General features: G+C 44.2%; 1 protein-coding gene and 1 long non-coding RNA gene across 2 annotated transcripts; both read left to right on the plus strand.

The window, feature by feature from the left end:
• Positions 1–5,002: 5,002 nt before the first annotated feature.
• On the plus strand, positions 5,003–9,447 carry LOC120860593. Its single transcript, XR_005720370.1, has 3 exons — positions 5,003–5,133; positions 6,998–7,145; positions 8,882–9,447. It is a non-coding gene; the product is annotated as an uncharacterized LOC120860593 (long non-coding RNA).
• Positions 9,448–11,233: 1,786 nt separating this feature from the next.
• LOC120860590 (zinc finger protein interacting with ribonucleoprotein K-like) lies at positions 11,234–15,540 on the plus strand. Its single transcript, XM_040236390.1, has 3 exons — positions 11,234–11,656; positions 13,386–13,512; positions 14,743–15,540. Exons 1-3 carry the CDS (start codon positions 11,642–11,644, stop codon positions 14,976–14,978), a joined length of 378 nt encoding a protein of 125 aa, XP_040092324.1. The 5' UTR covers positions 11,234–11,641; the 3' UTR covers positions 14,979–15,540.
• The last annotated feature ends 147 nt before the right edge of the window (positions 15,541–15,687 follow it).

Genomic DNA, 15,687 nt, shown 5'->3' on the forward strand with positions numbered 1-15,687 from the left:
ACAGAAAGACCTCACAAGTGCAACAAATATGGAAATATTTTGTGTCACAGATCAGCTCTGATTGAGCACCAGACCTTCACAGCCCAGAGTGCAGAGAATGTAGGAAATCTTTCAGCTGAAGGTATAACCACATTGGTCACCAGAAAATTCATACTGGAGAAAGACCTTCAAACCAGATGAAGGGAGAAGCCAATGAGCTGTCTCCTTAATAAATACATCTTACTGAACAGGCTCTATGAGGGCATCATCAGCTGAAAGCTGAATGCCATCCATGTGCACAGCCCTGGTGTGGAGAGGGCCTGTGGATACTTGGTTCTCTGGAAGCTTTAAGGAGCTAAGATCTACTTCCTAACCTGTGCAGCAGCCTTGCCAGACTTCCTGTCACTGTGAGTTTCTTCCTGTACCAAATGGCAGATTCCTGTTCTGGTCGTCAGTCTGCCAGTGTGATCAGGGTAGGTAGACCTTTGTGCTCTCCTGTCCCTTAGAGTGAAGCATGTATAGCCTGAGCACTTGGGTGATGTCATGCTCTTAGATCCTGTCAGCTGCCTAGGATATGGCCTAAGCAGCTTTGATCTTGGGCATCCAGTCTGGGTTCTACTGGCAGCTCATAGAGGTTTACTTTGTCTGGTGGTATTGGGTCATGTCATGTTCAAGATGGATTTTCTAGCTCCAAGTCACCCTTTGGGGAACTGCCTCATTTTGCACTGCTTTGTGTAAAAATAAAGACTATTGTTTAAGACAACATGCATCTTGGGGTTTGTTCACCTTCAGACTGCTGTTAAGAACCAAACTGGACTGTCAAGATGAAGAGTAAAAAAGTTTTATGGGTGTTTCAGACTTTGTATAATACCTCAGTTGGAGTGATATGACAGAGAATAGTGTTCAGTCTAGTTTTGGTCTAATTTGCATTGTCCACGGGCTCCTGGTATGGACTCCAGGGCTCTGTGGAACTAATGCTGTGACCTGGATATTAGGCTCTTTGATGGGTCCTGAAAGGATTTCTGATGGGTCCCGAGGCCACCTTGAGATGAGGACTGTGAGCAGCACCAGTGATTTTTGGAGCTGTGTGAATTGTTCTCTTTTCACGTGGGATAGCACATCATCCCCCTAGTACTGTTGAATGGAAGCAGCTCTCTAGGTGCAGCTGGAACAGAGCCATGTGCCATAATGTGCATAATGTGGCAGGCTGGTGTTGCTGAGCGTTAGGCCACAGACACTGGGGGGAACCATACTTGGTTCAGAAATGGGGGATTGGTAGGAACTGAGAATCTAGCAACAGGGAGGGATACACCTTTTTTAAAAGGGCATTCATAAATGTTCCCATAACTGTGGCTGTTGATGATAAGGTTTTTGCAGAAATTTTCAAGTTACAGTCGTGTTTCTCTTCCTCTTGAGCCTGCAGTCAGTGACTGAAGAATGTAAAGGTTTTGGCATCTCATAGCATCTGCAAGGTGTTTCTCCTAAGGCCATTGCTGCACAGTGAAAGCAGTGGGTAAATGAGAGGGAGTCCTGTGGTCCAGGCATGTGACTTTTAGGACCCAGGCAGAGTTCCTAAATAACTCGAGTGTAAGCACCTTTTTATTGTTCAGCAATCTTCATTTCTACTGTGACCGAATTCCTCCCATGAGATCAGGAGAGGTGGTATATTTGAGGTGTGGTTGCCAGAGTTCTTTTCCAAAATGGAGAATCAGACTTTTATGTGAAGCCAGTTTCTATCCTGATTTGGTTGAGATGTACAGTTGCCATGCACTGAGCATAACTGCAGCTGAATTACCAAACTTAACAGCTTGGTAAGTTTTAACACTTGCAAAGTCACAGAACCATCATCATAGCAAACATCCATCACTACCATATGTCTCCCAGGATCCCAGGCAACTACTACTGACTGATTTTTCTCTCATTAAATTAGTTAGTGTTTTCCAGACTTCTAATATCATTGGTTTCTCTGGTGGCTCAGATGGTAAAGAATCCACCTGCAGTTAGGAAGACCTGGGTTTGATCCCTGGGTTGGGAAGATCCCCTGGAGGAGGACAGGGCAATCCACTCCAGTATTCTTGCCTGGAGAATTCCCATTGAGAGAGGAGCCTGACGGGCTATAGTCCGTGGGGTTGCACAAAGTTGGGCAAGACTAAGCACAGCAATATCACTGAAGTCTAAATGATTACTTTTGTAGTTGTCATTTTCTTTCCCCATGCGCAGTTATTTTGAGAATCATCTAAGTTGCCAATGTCAATAACTCATTTTTTCCTGATAAATATACTATTTGTATATTTTCATTTTATTTTTTAATCCATTCATCTCTTTAAAAAATGGGGTTTTGTGGTTTGTTTCTACTTTGTCACAGATTAGCTTACTGTAATCATACATAAAATCCTTTATATGAACATCCAGCTTCATATTCTAAAATTAATGACTGTACCTGTTTGCATTCCCTTCAATGGTATTCAGTTCCCCTGTATTCCTCACCAGTACTTGGTTGGTATGGTCAGTATTTTAAGTGTTGGAGATGTATCTCCCTATGATCTGATTTCATTTCCTTACTGATTAATGATGTTGACCATTTTTGTATTTATTGGCAGGTGTATGTCTTCTTTGAAATAATGTCTGTTTTCTTATTAGTGACTGAGAATATGATAAATATGTGAGAACTTGACTTTCTTTCAGTGACTGACTTTGCTGAGTGGCATAAAATATTTGTACTGACAACTCTATTCACCAGGTATACTCCTCATTATTAACATACTTCTATTACTTTAGGCCTAGACAATTAATAAAAAAGGCAACTGACCTTTCCTTGTTGTGTTTGCCAATTTCCTGGCACGAGTCCTCCAACTGTGGGCAATTTCACGCTGTGTGTGTGTGGTTGCTACTGAACCAGAGGTGCAGCAAGCTAAACGCTGAGATGCCGAGGTTTGCTGGGGGGAGTTTTCTTTCACAAGACAGCCACATGAGGACACAGAAGGACAAGTTTCAGAACCACCACCTTCTTGGAGGTGAGGTGCTTGTGATATTTAGGGGATAAAGAGGCAGCCTGCTCTTAGGTGTGGGGACAAGCAATCAGAGAAAAGGTGAGTTAACTGGCGTGTGCGTTACATGCTCCTTCACAGATGCATGTTTATAAATGGAGGCACTCTGCATGAACTGAGCATGGAATTTTAGCCATCTGATGTCAAAAAGTCATTCATCAGACACCTGGGGAGGCCCAGTTTTAGGGGTTGGTAGTTTTGATCATTTGTAGCGGGCTCAAGAAAAGAGTTGACTCCAGGTTCCCAAGAACTTGAGACTCCTTTACTATAGTGACCCATATGTCAGAGGTGTCACCTCTAGGGCTTAAGGGGTCACCTCTCGTGACAGCACCTTGGCCATGGGAAACTTGTATACAACTAAAGGAAGGGATGGGAGACCCCCAGAGCAAGCATAATCAGTGGAGGCAGTGTGCAAGCAGGAGGGTTTTAACATGCTGTTTTCTTTTCTGTAGTTCTGTAACACAAGCCCAAGAATTTGTCGGTTGTCAGCTTCTGTTCACCCTTGGGGCATGTTTCAAGGTCCCCCGATGTGGACGTGGGAAGACAGGTGCAGTAGCACACCTTTGTACTCTACTTCCATCATCAGATGACGTAGACCTTGAGAACCCAGATAATATGAAAATGCAGTAAACTAGGAACGGTATGAGTTTTGAGTATGTTCACTTGGCCTGTGTAAAGGAAGACATACAGGCCTGAGTTGTGCAACCTCTTCATTCCAAAGAGATGCCTGGCTCTGACTTGCCCGACTCCTGGGAGATAGCCTCTAAGGACTTGACATTCTTGGCTGAATAAGAGTGTCTTTGTTTACCTGGGGCCTTGGGCTGGGCTGAGCGTTTATGTTCATACTGTACTGGGATACTGGGAGGCTTAGGCTCTCAATACCAGTTTGACATTTGGAGAAGCTAGAGAGTAACAGGTTGGTCACATGGGTGCCCCTTGTCGGTGTGGCAGACACTCAGGACCCTGGACAGCACCTAGGCTTGCATGGGGTTCCCTGTTAGCAATACTAGGTGTGCATTGCCATATGTTGAAGTCAGGCTGAAGTGCAGTGGCAGGGGGCAACTGCAAGCTGGCAACGTGATCTCTCTGGGACTCTGTCCTATTGTGCCATCCTTCTTGGCTGGTTTTTATCTGTATCCTTCACTGTAATAAGCCATAGGCCTTAATTAAAGAGCTTCCATGAGTTCTGTGAGTCCTATGGAATCTGAGGGTGGTCTTGGTCATTCCGGAACATAATTCTGTTTTAAAAGGGCTTTCTTAAGCATAATTGATGTAAAACATTTTAGCAGTGCAGGCTTTGATAAAGTTTTTCCCATGCTTATACTTCTCAAGCCAAAAGTTTTCTCATGCCATTTGAGGGTCATCCCCCTTTTAACTATAAAATACAAACCTGAAAATCCTTTCTGGAATAGATATTTTTCAAACCTAACAAAAATGGGAAGGGCCCTGTTTGATGCCCAGTGAACCAATTTGCAATTTTCCAGCATTACTGATAATTTCTTGGGTATTGTTCATTCATATTCTCACATTATGGGTTATTTTCACATAGAACGCGTAGCCTTGTCTTGTCTCAAAAGACTTATGTTAGTACTTATTTTCACAAAATCGAAAGAAACTTGGCAAGGATTTTAGTCACTTTTATGAAAAAGCCATTACACTGTATGAATGGAGATTCTTCCATAAAACTGAAGTGGTGAATCAGAACTTTGAGAAAGAAGGGTATACTGCTTTATGGCATCTCAGTTTAGGAAACGTTTTCTAGGAAAGCTGTGCTTCAGGATGGCAGGAGCAACCAGTAATTTATGTTACTAAATCGTATTCCTTTCCTACAGCTGTTGTAATGACTAAGCTCAAAGGTGACGGTTTCAGACAGCATCTGTTTAATTATTTCATTGTTCTGGAGTCAGAAGTCTTAAGTCACTTTCACAGGGGTGAAGTCAGAATCCCCATCCTTGTCTTTTCCAAATTCTAGAGCTGCGTTCCTTGTGTTCGTTGACTCAAGACCACTTCTTTCATCTTCGAAGAGCAGCAGGGCAGCATTTCAGTCATCAGATCGCCTTCCTCTGCAGAGTACCTCTCCCTCTGCTTGTCTTTTATGAGGAGACCTGTGAGTACACCCCCCGGGCAAACATGAACTTTAGGCCGATCTCATCTCAAAATCCCTAACGGCGCTGGCAAAGTCTCTGACCATGTAAGGTGACAGTTAACGGGGTTCAGAGATGAGGACCCGCTTGTCTCTGGGGATATTAATCAGCCTGCCACTTTGAGTCTGAGTCTTTTCAAAATCTGTTTGTTTTAAGGTATATTAATTGCAGTCATGATGCAAAACATTTAGTTCAGTTGCTCAGTCATGTCCGACTCTTTGTGACCCCATAAACCGCAGCACACCAGACCTCCCTGTCCATCACCAACTCCCAGAGTCCACCCAAACCCATGTCCATCTCATCCTCTGTTGTCCCCTTCTCCTCCTGCCCTCAATCTTTCCCAGCATCAGGGTCTTTCCTAATGAGTCAGCTCTTCGCATCAGGTGGCCAAAGTATTGGAGTTTCAGCCTCAGCATCAGTCCTTCCAATGAACACCCAGGACTGATCTTTAGGATGGACTGGTTGTATCTTTTTGCAGTCCAAGGGACTCTCAAGAGTCTTCTCCAACACCACAGTTCAAAAGCATCAATTCTTCGGCACTCAGATTTCTTCACAGTCCAACTCTCACATCCATACATGACCACTGGAAAAACCATAGCCTTGACTAGACAGACCTTTGTTGGCAAAATAATGTCTGTGCTTTTTAATATGCTGTCTAGGTTGGTCATAACTTTCCTTCCAAGGAGTAAGCATCTTTTAATTTCATTGCTGCAATAAACATTACTTGTTGTTGATTAACTGCCTTTAATCTCTAAGTATGACCTTTTAAAAATTTTTCCAAAATGTTGACATTATTGAGTCCTGTACCTACTTGGGATCTGCCACAGTGTCAATTTCATGGTCTTAAGTTCTCAGAAGTTTAGGATACTAGATGGCCCGTGTTTGCTCTCTTGCCATGTGTGGCGGCCCCTCCTTTTTCCGTCTTTCTCACAGGACTGACCTCCTTCAGGTGCCATTTCAGTGGAGCCGTAAGGACCCTGGGTGCGTGATGGGGTGGACATTACTATATAGATGGCAGGAGACGCTTAAAAGTACATGATGTTGTTGAGAGGTTGCTAGGAAAGTTGTGATGACAGAGCTGAGTGCCTGTCCTGTGTTCATCATTGACTGATGCTTTGACCACTGGACACAAATCATTTTTCCCCCATTTTTCTTTTTGTTGCTACACTCTAGTGACACCTACGCAGGCTTCACTAGTCACATGCGCTGTTTCATTGCTCCCTTTACAGTATTTCACATTTGACCTACATGTTAGATGTTACGAAGTCTGTACGTATTCTTACAGTCCTTGAAGTGAGGCATTGCTTTTGAGAATCAGGTATGTCTATGTCCGTCAGCAATGTTCAACACTGCTAACTAGTCACCAGTAGCCATATGCGTGTTGAAAGCCATTTGGTGAGAACCGACTTGGTGACCAGCCCAAGTCCATCTTTGTCCTTCATTTGTCTTTTTTTTTTCCTGACACCACATAATGTATAGGATCTTAGTTCCCTGACTAGAGATTGAACCTACGCCCACAACAGTGAAATCTTGGAGTCCTAATCACCTAATCACTGGATCAGCAGGGACACCCTGCTCCCACCCAGCCTCATCTGTTGTTTGTAGAGAAATGCACCAGTTTCCTAGACATTCCCTGGTTGCAAAGAGCAGTCTTAAGCAGTTCCTAAGCAGAGATTCTAACAGTCCAGAAAAAAGGAAAAGCAGTCAAGTAAGAAAAGTGATAACATCTTGAACAATAAGTCAGTGATAAAGCAATCAGAGGAAGTCTACTGCTTCCCAAAGGGATGTAAACAATAATCTAAGGCATGTCCTTGTGGTGTTTTGCAGAAAGAAACCTGTACCCAGGTTGAGGATGATGACTACATGCTGATCACAAGCACATTGGCCTGAGCCTTCCTGGAACCAGAAGGTTGCTGATGAAGATTCCTGAAGCATTGCCTTGTTAACTTTCTACCAACCAATCAGAAGAAAGTAGGTGAGTGCAAACAGGTTCAGTTCAGTAACACACTAGACTGTTTAAAATATCTGCTAGCTGCAACTTTGCAGTTTCAACATTCTCCCTTGTAACTGTACAGCCATCTCAGACCCAAACCAATCTTTGCTTTCTGGTGCCCTTGACTTCCTTGGTGGTCCAGTGGTTAAGAATCTGGCTACCAATGAAGGGGACACAGGTTTGATCCCTGCTCCAGGAAGATTGCACATGCTTCAGGGCAACTAAACGCATGAGCCACAACTGCTGAGCCCGTGCCCTAAAACTCATGCTCTGCAAGAGAAGCCACTGCAGTGAGAAGCCTGCACACCACACCTGGAATAGCCCCCACTGTCCACAGCTGGAGAAAGCCCACACATAGCAACAAAGACTCAGTGAAGCTGTCAGTAAATAAATAGAAGCACTGTTGATTGTTCCAGCTCCAATTTTATTTCTTGGCAAACAACTTATGGAACCAACTTGGGCCTTTATTTTTTGCCATTATAAGCTTTCTCCATTTTTCAGTTCAAGGTCAAACAATTTAAGTGCTTCTCGCATCTCTGTCTCCTGGGCTGCTGTCCTAACAAGCCCTCAATAAATGCTTGTTTAGTTCAATTAGGTCTTCATTTCTGAAATTTCAGTTAATGCTCAGTACATAAAAGTATTATGTAATTGACTATGTTGTCGTTAATTTTTACTGTCCATTGCCTTTAACTTGAATGATAGCCTCATGGAGGCTTTAGTCTTTGACTCTGTGGCCCTTGATGTGTGCCATGCAGCCAAAATAGTACTGTAATGGGACAGATAATTAATATCTGGTTTTTTTAAAAGAGGGAGTAAATATGATGCTATAGATCTTTGTTTTTAAGTATTCTGGCAAAGCTATTTGCTCTGTTTCCATAGCCCTTCAAGGTATACTTAAAATTTTTTAAAATAAATTAATAATAGATCACATGTTACAAAACTATAATCACAGGTTAGCAGAGTTTCCTAGGTGAGCTCTGCTTCATTCCCTCACTTCTCAAAAATCATTGTGTCTAGGGACCTCACTGAGATCTAAACATTCACATGGTGAAAAGTGATTTTGACCACTAACTGAATAATTAAATGATGATTGGTTTCAGCAGTTATAACACTTCACGAATATTTTCAACTCTTCTTGCATTTTTACTGCACTTGCTGGTGAAATTATATTGTCCCCAGCCAGGAAAGAGGATCTTATAATCCAATCCTTTATCTCAGGCTTCAGTTGCCCCCTTTGGAAATAAACTAGGACTGAGACTATACAGTCACTGTCTGGGGAGAAAATAGCATGCAGGAAGTCACTTTCAAATAGGTAGATCTTAGCTGCTAGAAAAATACTAAATACACATCACAATGTGAAGTAAGAAATATGTGTCGATTGGACATTGTCACTTGGTGTACATTTCTTCTGAGGCTGCACAGCACTGGCCTGCTTGCTTCTGGTTACCCCTCGCCCCTCCTCTGTCTTGCTTGCTATGGCTGTCTTTACTCTCTGCTTCCTTGACCATGAGCAAACACGGTGACACTCATAAATCTAAAGCAGGAACCTAAAGCTTCAGCATACAGTTCTTGGTATAGCAATAAGATACAGTGTATTAGATGCACTTTCTGTCTGAGTGACAACCTGGCATCGTGTGCCGATTTGCTTTTTAGGTTTGGGAGACCCCTGAAATATTGTATCTGGGTTCCTCTCTCTCTCTTTTTTTTGACTGCCTCAGGTCTAAATAGTGGCATGTGGACTTCGTTGACCATGGACTTAGTTGCCCCTCTGCGTGTGGAATCTTCTGGAACCCAGCTTCCCCTGCACTGCAAGGCAGATTCTTTACCACTGGGCCACCAGGAAAGTCCCAATATCTAGGTTCCTCCCTCTGATCAGCACAGACTACATTCCACGGAAATCTGTGTGGGTCCCCTTTAAGTATTGTGTTCCAAGGAAATCAGGGTGCGTCCCCTTAAGAAGGGTGAACCCCGCCAGTATTCTGAGCCTTAGGGAACAGCTTACCGGTTACCCAGAGGGTGAGGCTGAATTTTCCCTGACTTCGGTAGCACCGCCCCTTGCTGCGCCCTAGAGCGATGTTAACTACATTACCCGGAATGCAAGGCGCGGTGTGTGTGGGTCACTGGGTCAACTGAAAGTTCAGGACAGAGGCGCTTCCGTGGTGAGGACGGCGTCCGGGCGGGTCTTCCGGCGGGAGCTGGTAGCCGCTGGGGAAGTTGGGGTCTGAAAGGTCCCCAGGTAAAGACGCTGCGCGCGCTGTTCTGAGGAGGGTCTGCGGGTCTGCGTGGCGCCGTCCGGCCGGACTCTGACTTGGGTCCGGGACGGGCGCCGCCGTGGCCGGGCCCCACCGCTCTCAGGCTCTGCTGGGACGGCCGTGCTGACAGACCCGCTTCCGGTAGACGCTGCCCTCTCCGGGCCCTCAGCCACCTCGTATCTTCTGCGGCATTCTGTTCTTATCTGTGTTCTCTTACTAGTGTGTGTGTGTGTGTGTGTGTCGTGTGCGTGTGCGTGTGTGTGTGTGTGTATTTTTTTCCCCAAACCTCTGTTTTTCTAATTTTGAAAAACCTGCGTGGGGGAAAAAGAATGCTGAGATCTTCCACCTGCAGTTGAAAAAGCAGCTGCTGTTAATAGCCGTTCACTGGTCAAGTCGAGAAAGGAGATACAAGTAGGACCCAAAAGCCGTCTGTGGAGGTCCTTCCAGAACAATTATCCTGCCTCCCAAATGTTACGGTGGTGTCTGATGTTTCCCGTGAGCATTTCTTTCCTTTCTTGACAGTTTTGCCAGCTGTGTGGAAAATAGTCAACGACTGTAGTTTCCCTTTGCTCAGTTTTAAAACTTTCTTGTGGCTGAAATCATATGTGTATTATATGTTTTTCTTCACTTGCACAAGATGATGTGACTTTTCCCGTTTTTTTCATGGCTATCCGCTAATTTTTCATTTTTTGTAATTTTACATAGTGAGTGAGTGAGTAAAATGTCTCCAAATCCTGCTATTGAAGGCTTTCTCTCTCTTGGCTTTCTGTATTTATAATCATTGCTATTCTAGCCATACCTTTCATGTGTTCTGTTGTGTATAAAGGACATGTTAGTGTGTATTTAAATGAAGTTTTGACTTTTTGATCTTTTGCTCCACGTTATTAATTTTAGCTTAATTCTTTGAATGAGATGATTGTTATTAATGGATCCCGTAGTTGTATTTTCATACACTCTCATGCATTATGTAAAGTTAACATTTTTACAGTATACAGCCACTTTAAGGTTTTCTGCTTTTTTAGTGATTATTTTACTATTCAGTCATCATCTTCTGATGATATTGAAAGAGAAAATGATTAATGTATCTTGTTAAAATATTTGTTTTCAGGGAGACTAAATTAATCATTGTGATGATAGAATGTTATAATGCTTGGAATTCCTATCAAGATGTTTAGAACCAAAGAAGATATTTCTATGTTTATATAATGAGGGTGGAATAAAGGTCAGGTCCCATAGGTTTTTTTCTCTGTTTTGGGTTTGAAGAGTCATCAGTGATGTCCAATTATTTCAAGCTGTTGGAGGCCAAGCACTTTTAGATTCCAGCAAAAACCCCTTTATCACAGATTAATTTTCTGGTATCATTTTTTCCTTGTAACTCTGTTTTAGTCTGTTTGAACATCTTCAATTCTATTATATAATGTTCTAATAATTTTAGATCAGAACTTAGTGTATAGCAGTTTTTTTCAAAAACAATTTTTAAGATTACCAAAGTAAAATTAGAAAAGGAATCATAAACTGTTCAGAAGTTAGGTCAAACTGCAGTAATCTATGAAAAATGTTTTATTGGCAAAGGAGAAAATAGAAGGCAGTCAAAACGGAAATGTCAGAAACATATACTTTATTTTGATATATTAATACCTGGCTTACAGCTATAATAGGGGCTTCCCCGGTGGCTCAGCAATGAGGAATCTGCCCGCAATCTAGGAGACACAGGCTCCATCTCTGAGTAGGGAAGGTCCCTAAGGAGGGCATGGCAACTGACTCCAGTATTCTTGGCTGGAGAATCCCATGGACAGAGGAGCCTGGAGGGCTACAGTCCATTGGGTCACAAAGAGTCAGTAGTGTAGTGACTGAGCACGCACACACAGAGCTGTAATAGTTGTATACAACCTGCCACAAGCATTTCATCTGCAACCCGTACCTCATTCTTCTGGATTATTGAGCTCCAGTCATACTAGACTCGTGGATACACTCAGGCACATCAGACATGACTGATAGGCTTTGCACGTGTTTGTCCCACTCTTGGAAAACCTTTTCTCAAGTTATCCACATGACTTTATTGCATAACTCCATAACTCATCTTTTACATGCTTTCGTTTTCCCTTGAGTATTTGTCTTTGCCTTAAATGTTAAATGGTTCACTCGTTAATCGCCTTTTTTGTCTGTGTAGCTGGTGGAAATTAAAGTTACATTGCCCTGCTATTTCCACGTACAGCGGAACCACTTATGGACTGTTCACTGGTGAGTGTCAGGGGTCCTGGAAGTGTTTTGCTGCTATTCTTCGTGGACTTGGTGCCTGGAAACCATTCAGAAACCCTCAGCCCAGGTTTACAAGTCCAGGTCAAAGATAACCTGAAGAGATTCCCATTTTGGGCAGCCGCTGGACTGAGATGTGGAAAGTTGTCTTAAGTTCATGGGAAAGTCCACACAGATGCTTGAGCATGCAGTTAAGATGGGTGTGTTTTAGAATTTGTATGTCTTTGTTAATGTCTGGTAAGAACAGAGCTCAAGAAGACCAGAGTTAGGATAGACTGGTAGTATGTGAAGATGGGTTTCTGTTCTGAGAATGATAGTGGAAATGGAATTTTTGGAATAGAGAGGAAAAGTGATGTGACTTAGGTTTTAAGAGGCTCCCTCTGGCTTCAGAGTGCACAACCACTTGGGGGAGAGGAAGACAAGGAGATAATCAAAGGACTGTCTTAATTTTCCAGATTTGCATTGGTTATTGCTGGATCAAAGTGGTAGGTGTGAAGGTAGGAGGAATATTTGGCTTTTAAGTAGAGGCTGACCAGATTTTCCAATGTGGAGGGGTCACATGCCTCCAAAGTCTTTTTATTTGCATCTGGAAGAGTGGAAGTGTCATCAGTGGTTTTCAGTAAGAATATTAGGAATTGAGTTTCAGCCCTGTTGAGCCTCAGGTGTTCCAGTGACTTCCAACTGTAGGAGACAAGTGGATGGCTGAGCATGTAGATCTAGAATGCTGGGGAGGCTTCGGGATGCCATTAGGGGACAGAGGAGGAGAGGGGGTACTGTCACAAGACAGACAAGAGGAGTGGTCATCAGCAAGAAGGGAAGGGGAAGTCCAGATAGTAGGTCAGGTTTCTTTGGGGGAATGGCTTTGAAACTGATGCACAAGGAAAGCAGAAATGGAGATGAAGTGATAGCAAAGTCAGGCTGTGCATATTTCCCTTCCTGGGACTCACCAGGCTTTTGTGGTGGAACTTGGAAAGTTTGAGACAGGATGTCAGATGAGTTTACTGAAGATGTGTCAAGCAGGTATGTTCATATAACATCATTTTAAATGGATGTTATATGAACAAAGATTGTAACTGTTGAAAAGACATAATGTGCAGGATGGAAGTGTAACTGGACCAGGGGTATCTAGATACGCGTGTTGTGACTGAGGATAAAGTCAGGACCAAGGGCCGGTGGGGAAACCTTCAGAACAGGGCTGGGGAGCTCCCAGTGAAGAGTTGGGATATGGTGGGAACCTGTTACATTGACAAGGATTTTCTGTTGCCATGTGCAGAAGGGTATATGAGGAGACAGGAGATATGCCAACTTTGTGGTCCAGGTAGTGATGACAGGGGTCAGATGTCTGAGAAAGTCCACTGAGTGATATGCATGTGGGGAAGGTGTCTGAACTAGTTGATCCAGGGCCCTGTTAATAGGACCTTGAGAAGGGTGGGTTCAAGTTGCTGGTGTCTGGATTGGATCACCCTGGGGACTGTCAGGCTGTTGTCTTGCTGGAGAGGGAAGGGGTCCTGCGTGCCAGGCCCACAGCCTAGAAGTAATCTGTCTTTAGACCTGTGTGTTGTTGCTGGGGGTTGGAGTTGGTGTTCAAGGAAGCACTGCTCTCTGAATCAGGGACCTGTGGAGGATGATGACCCCAGAGTATGGACTGGGGTTAGGGTACTTACAGGGTCAGGGGAGAGAGACTGCTTCTGCACCATTGTCCCCATCATCCCAGGGTCCTGTGACCTTTGAGGACGTGGCTGTGTACTTTTCACAAGAGGAATGGAGGCTCATTGGTGAGGCCCAAAGACTCCTGTACCACGATGTTATGCTAGAGAACTTCACGCTGGTTGCATCCTTGGGTAAGGCCCTCACCCCTGTCCTGGCATTCTGACCAGATTTCTGCCTTTCCCCTTTCTCGAAAGGCAAGTCTGTTTGTCTTAACAGCTGGACAGTGGGCACCTCTCAATTCTTACAAGTAGTCCCCATGCCAGCTATTCTGAAATTTTCTCAGTGAAGCTGTTATAGGTCAAGTAATTTGAATCAGCTCAGTGAGTTCCATTCCTCTCAAACACTGCCTGCTAAGTTGATTCTGTAGACCTCTGCACCTCTGTGCTCCAGAGTTTTTTCCCTTCCAGCTGACGTTTCCTGGGGCTCACTATTCCAGGAATTGTTGGGATCCACGTGGTCCCTATTTAGGAAGTACTCTTGGCTGTTTCTGTGAAACCATCATAGAAGATTCTTTGTACTCTTGTTTTGGGCTCCTGGGCCAGTACTGACCACTCACCTGTCCGTTCTTTCTCTTAGCACTTGCATCTTCTAGGTCCCATGTTATTGTCCAGTTGGAGTTGAGTGGAGAATCTTTGTTATATAGGATCAAAGTGGACGTGATTCTGGCGAAAGGAAGAAGGGCTCAGAGTGGGTCTGGCCCTGGTGATTGGCAGCACGGGGAGGAAATAATATGGCTAGGTTCAAGTCCGATTTGAAGCCTCCCCTGGCCCGAACACTGTTTGCAGTCCGTGACCCGTGGCTGATTATCTCATTTCTGTTTCCTCAGTTCGGGACAGATTCCTTCTGTGATTTCTACTCTAGCTTCCAACCCAGGATTATCTCTAACATCTTTGTCTTCCACTCCTCACCATTCCTCAGCATCCTCACTCTCATGCTTTCCATTTTTCACCTACATTAATGTGTCACAAGGCTTGCATCTATCATTGAAATCGTCCTGAACACCAGCTGTTCAGAGACAATCGGAATATCCTGGGCGTGGACATAGCTTTCCACACAGCACACGTGTGTCACCAGCAGCCAAGGCCCTGGCGAAAACTGTTCCTGTAGGAGTGTATTGTCTAATTGTGGCTCTTCTGTGCACTACCTCCCATCTTTGTATGTTTGCCTGGTGAATCTTCACTGTTCCGTGACCTGAAGAGGCCCAGTATGGCAGATTGGGGCTTTCCTGTCCTGCCCTAGTTCGTTTTTCCTGTTGGATTTATTCTTTCTATGTCAGATATAAGTTTGTGATGGGGTTGCCTCTTTTTACGTTTTCCTCCATGAAGTTCGCTACCAGTTTTTGTTTTTTTTTTTAATTTCAGGGTGTTGTCATACAGCAGAGGATGAACAGACACCTTCTGAGCAGAATGGTTCTGTAGAAGTGCCACAGAGAAATACCAAAAAGACAGATCTGTCCAGCCAGAAGGTCTGTCCCTGGGAGATGGGTAACCTGGCCTTAGAAGGTGGTTTGTGTGGACCCAAGGTCCTGCGAACAAACCCTGGCCAGACACTGGGACAGATGTGCAATCCCACCAGCACGGTGGAGAGAAGCTCATGAGAAGAGATTTGGGTAAGGCCTTAATGAAGAACTGTACGATCCATGCATTGGAGAAGGCTTTTATGTGCCAAGAGGCGAGGAAGGCTTTCCCTGGTAGCTCTGGCCATGTCCAGCACCAGGTTAAACCACAAATGATGGAGTTTGTAGCAGAGTTTCACAATGGAGAAAAGCGTTTCAAGTGCAATGAATGTGGGAAACTCTTCTACCGGAAGTCCAGGCTTGCTCAGCACCATAGAGTCCACACCAGAGAGAAGCCTTATGAATGCAGTGAATGTGGGAAAGTCTTTAGATGCAGCTCCAGCCTTGCTATACATAGAAGAATTCACACAGGGGAAAGGCCTTATGAGTGTAGAGAATGTGGAAAGTTTTTTAGGCAACACTCCCAGCTTGTTGTGCACCAGAGAATTCACACTGGAGCCAGACCATATGAGTGCGGTGAATGTGGGAAAACATTCAGTACTAAAACCAAACTTGATCAGCACCGGCGAGTCCACACCGGAGAGAGGCCTTACGAATGTGGAGAATGTGGGAGAACCTACACCTGTAAACGCATGCTTATTCAGCACCAGCTGGTCCACACTGGAGAGTGGCCTCATGAGTGCAGTGAGTGTGGGAAAGCCTTTAGGTACATGGCCAGCCTTGTTATGCACAGAAGAATTCACAGTGGGGAAAGGCCTTATGAGTGTAGTGAATGTGGGAAGTCCTTTAG

Source organism: Oryx dammah, unplaced genomic scaffold (assembly GCF_014754425.2).
Source record: "Oryx dammah isolate SB20612 unplaced genomic scaffold, SCBI_Odam_1.1 HiC_scaffold_11119, whole genome shotgun sequence".
Taxonomy (NCBI): Eukaryota; Metazoa; Chordata; class Mammalia; order Artiodactyla; family Bovidae; genus Oryx; species Oryx dammah.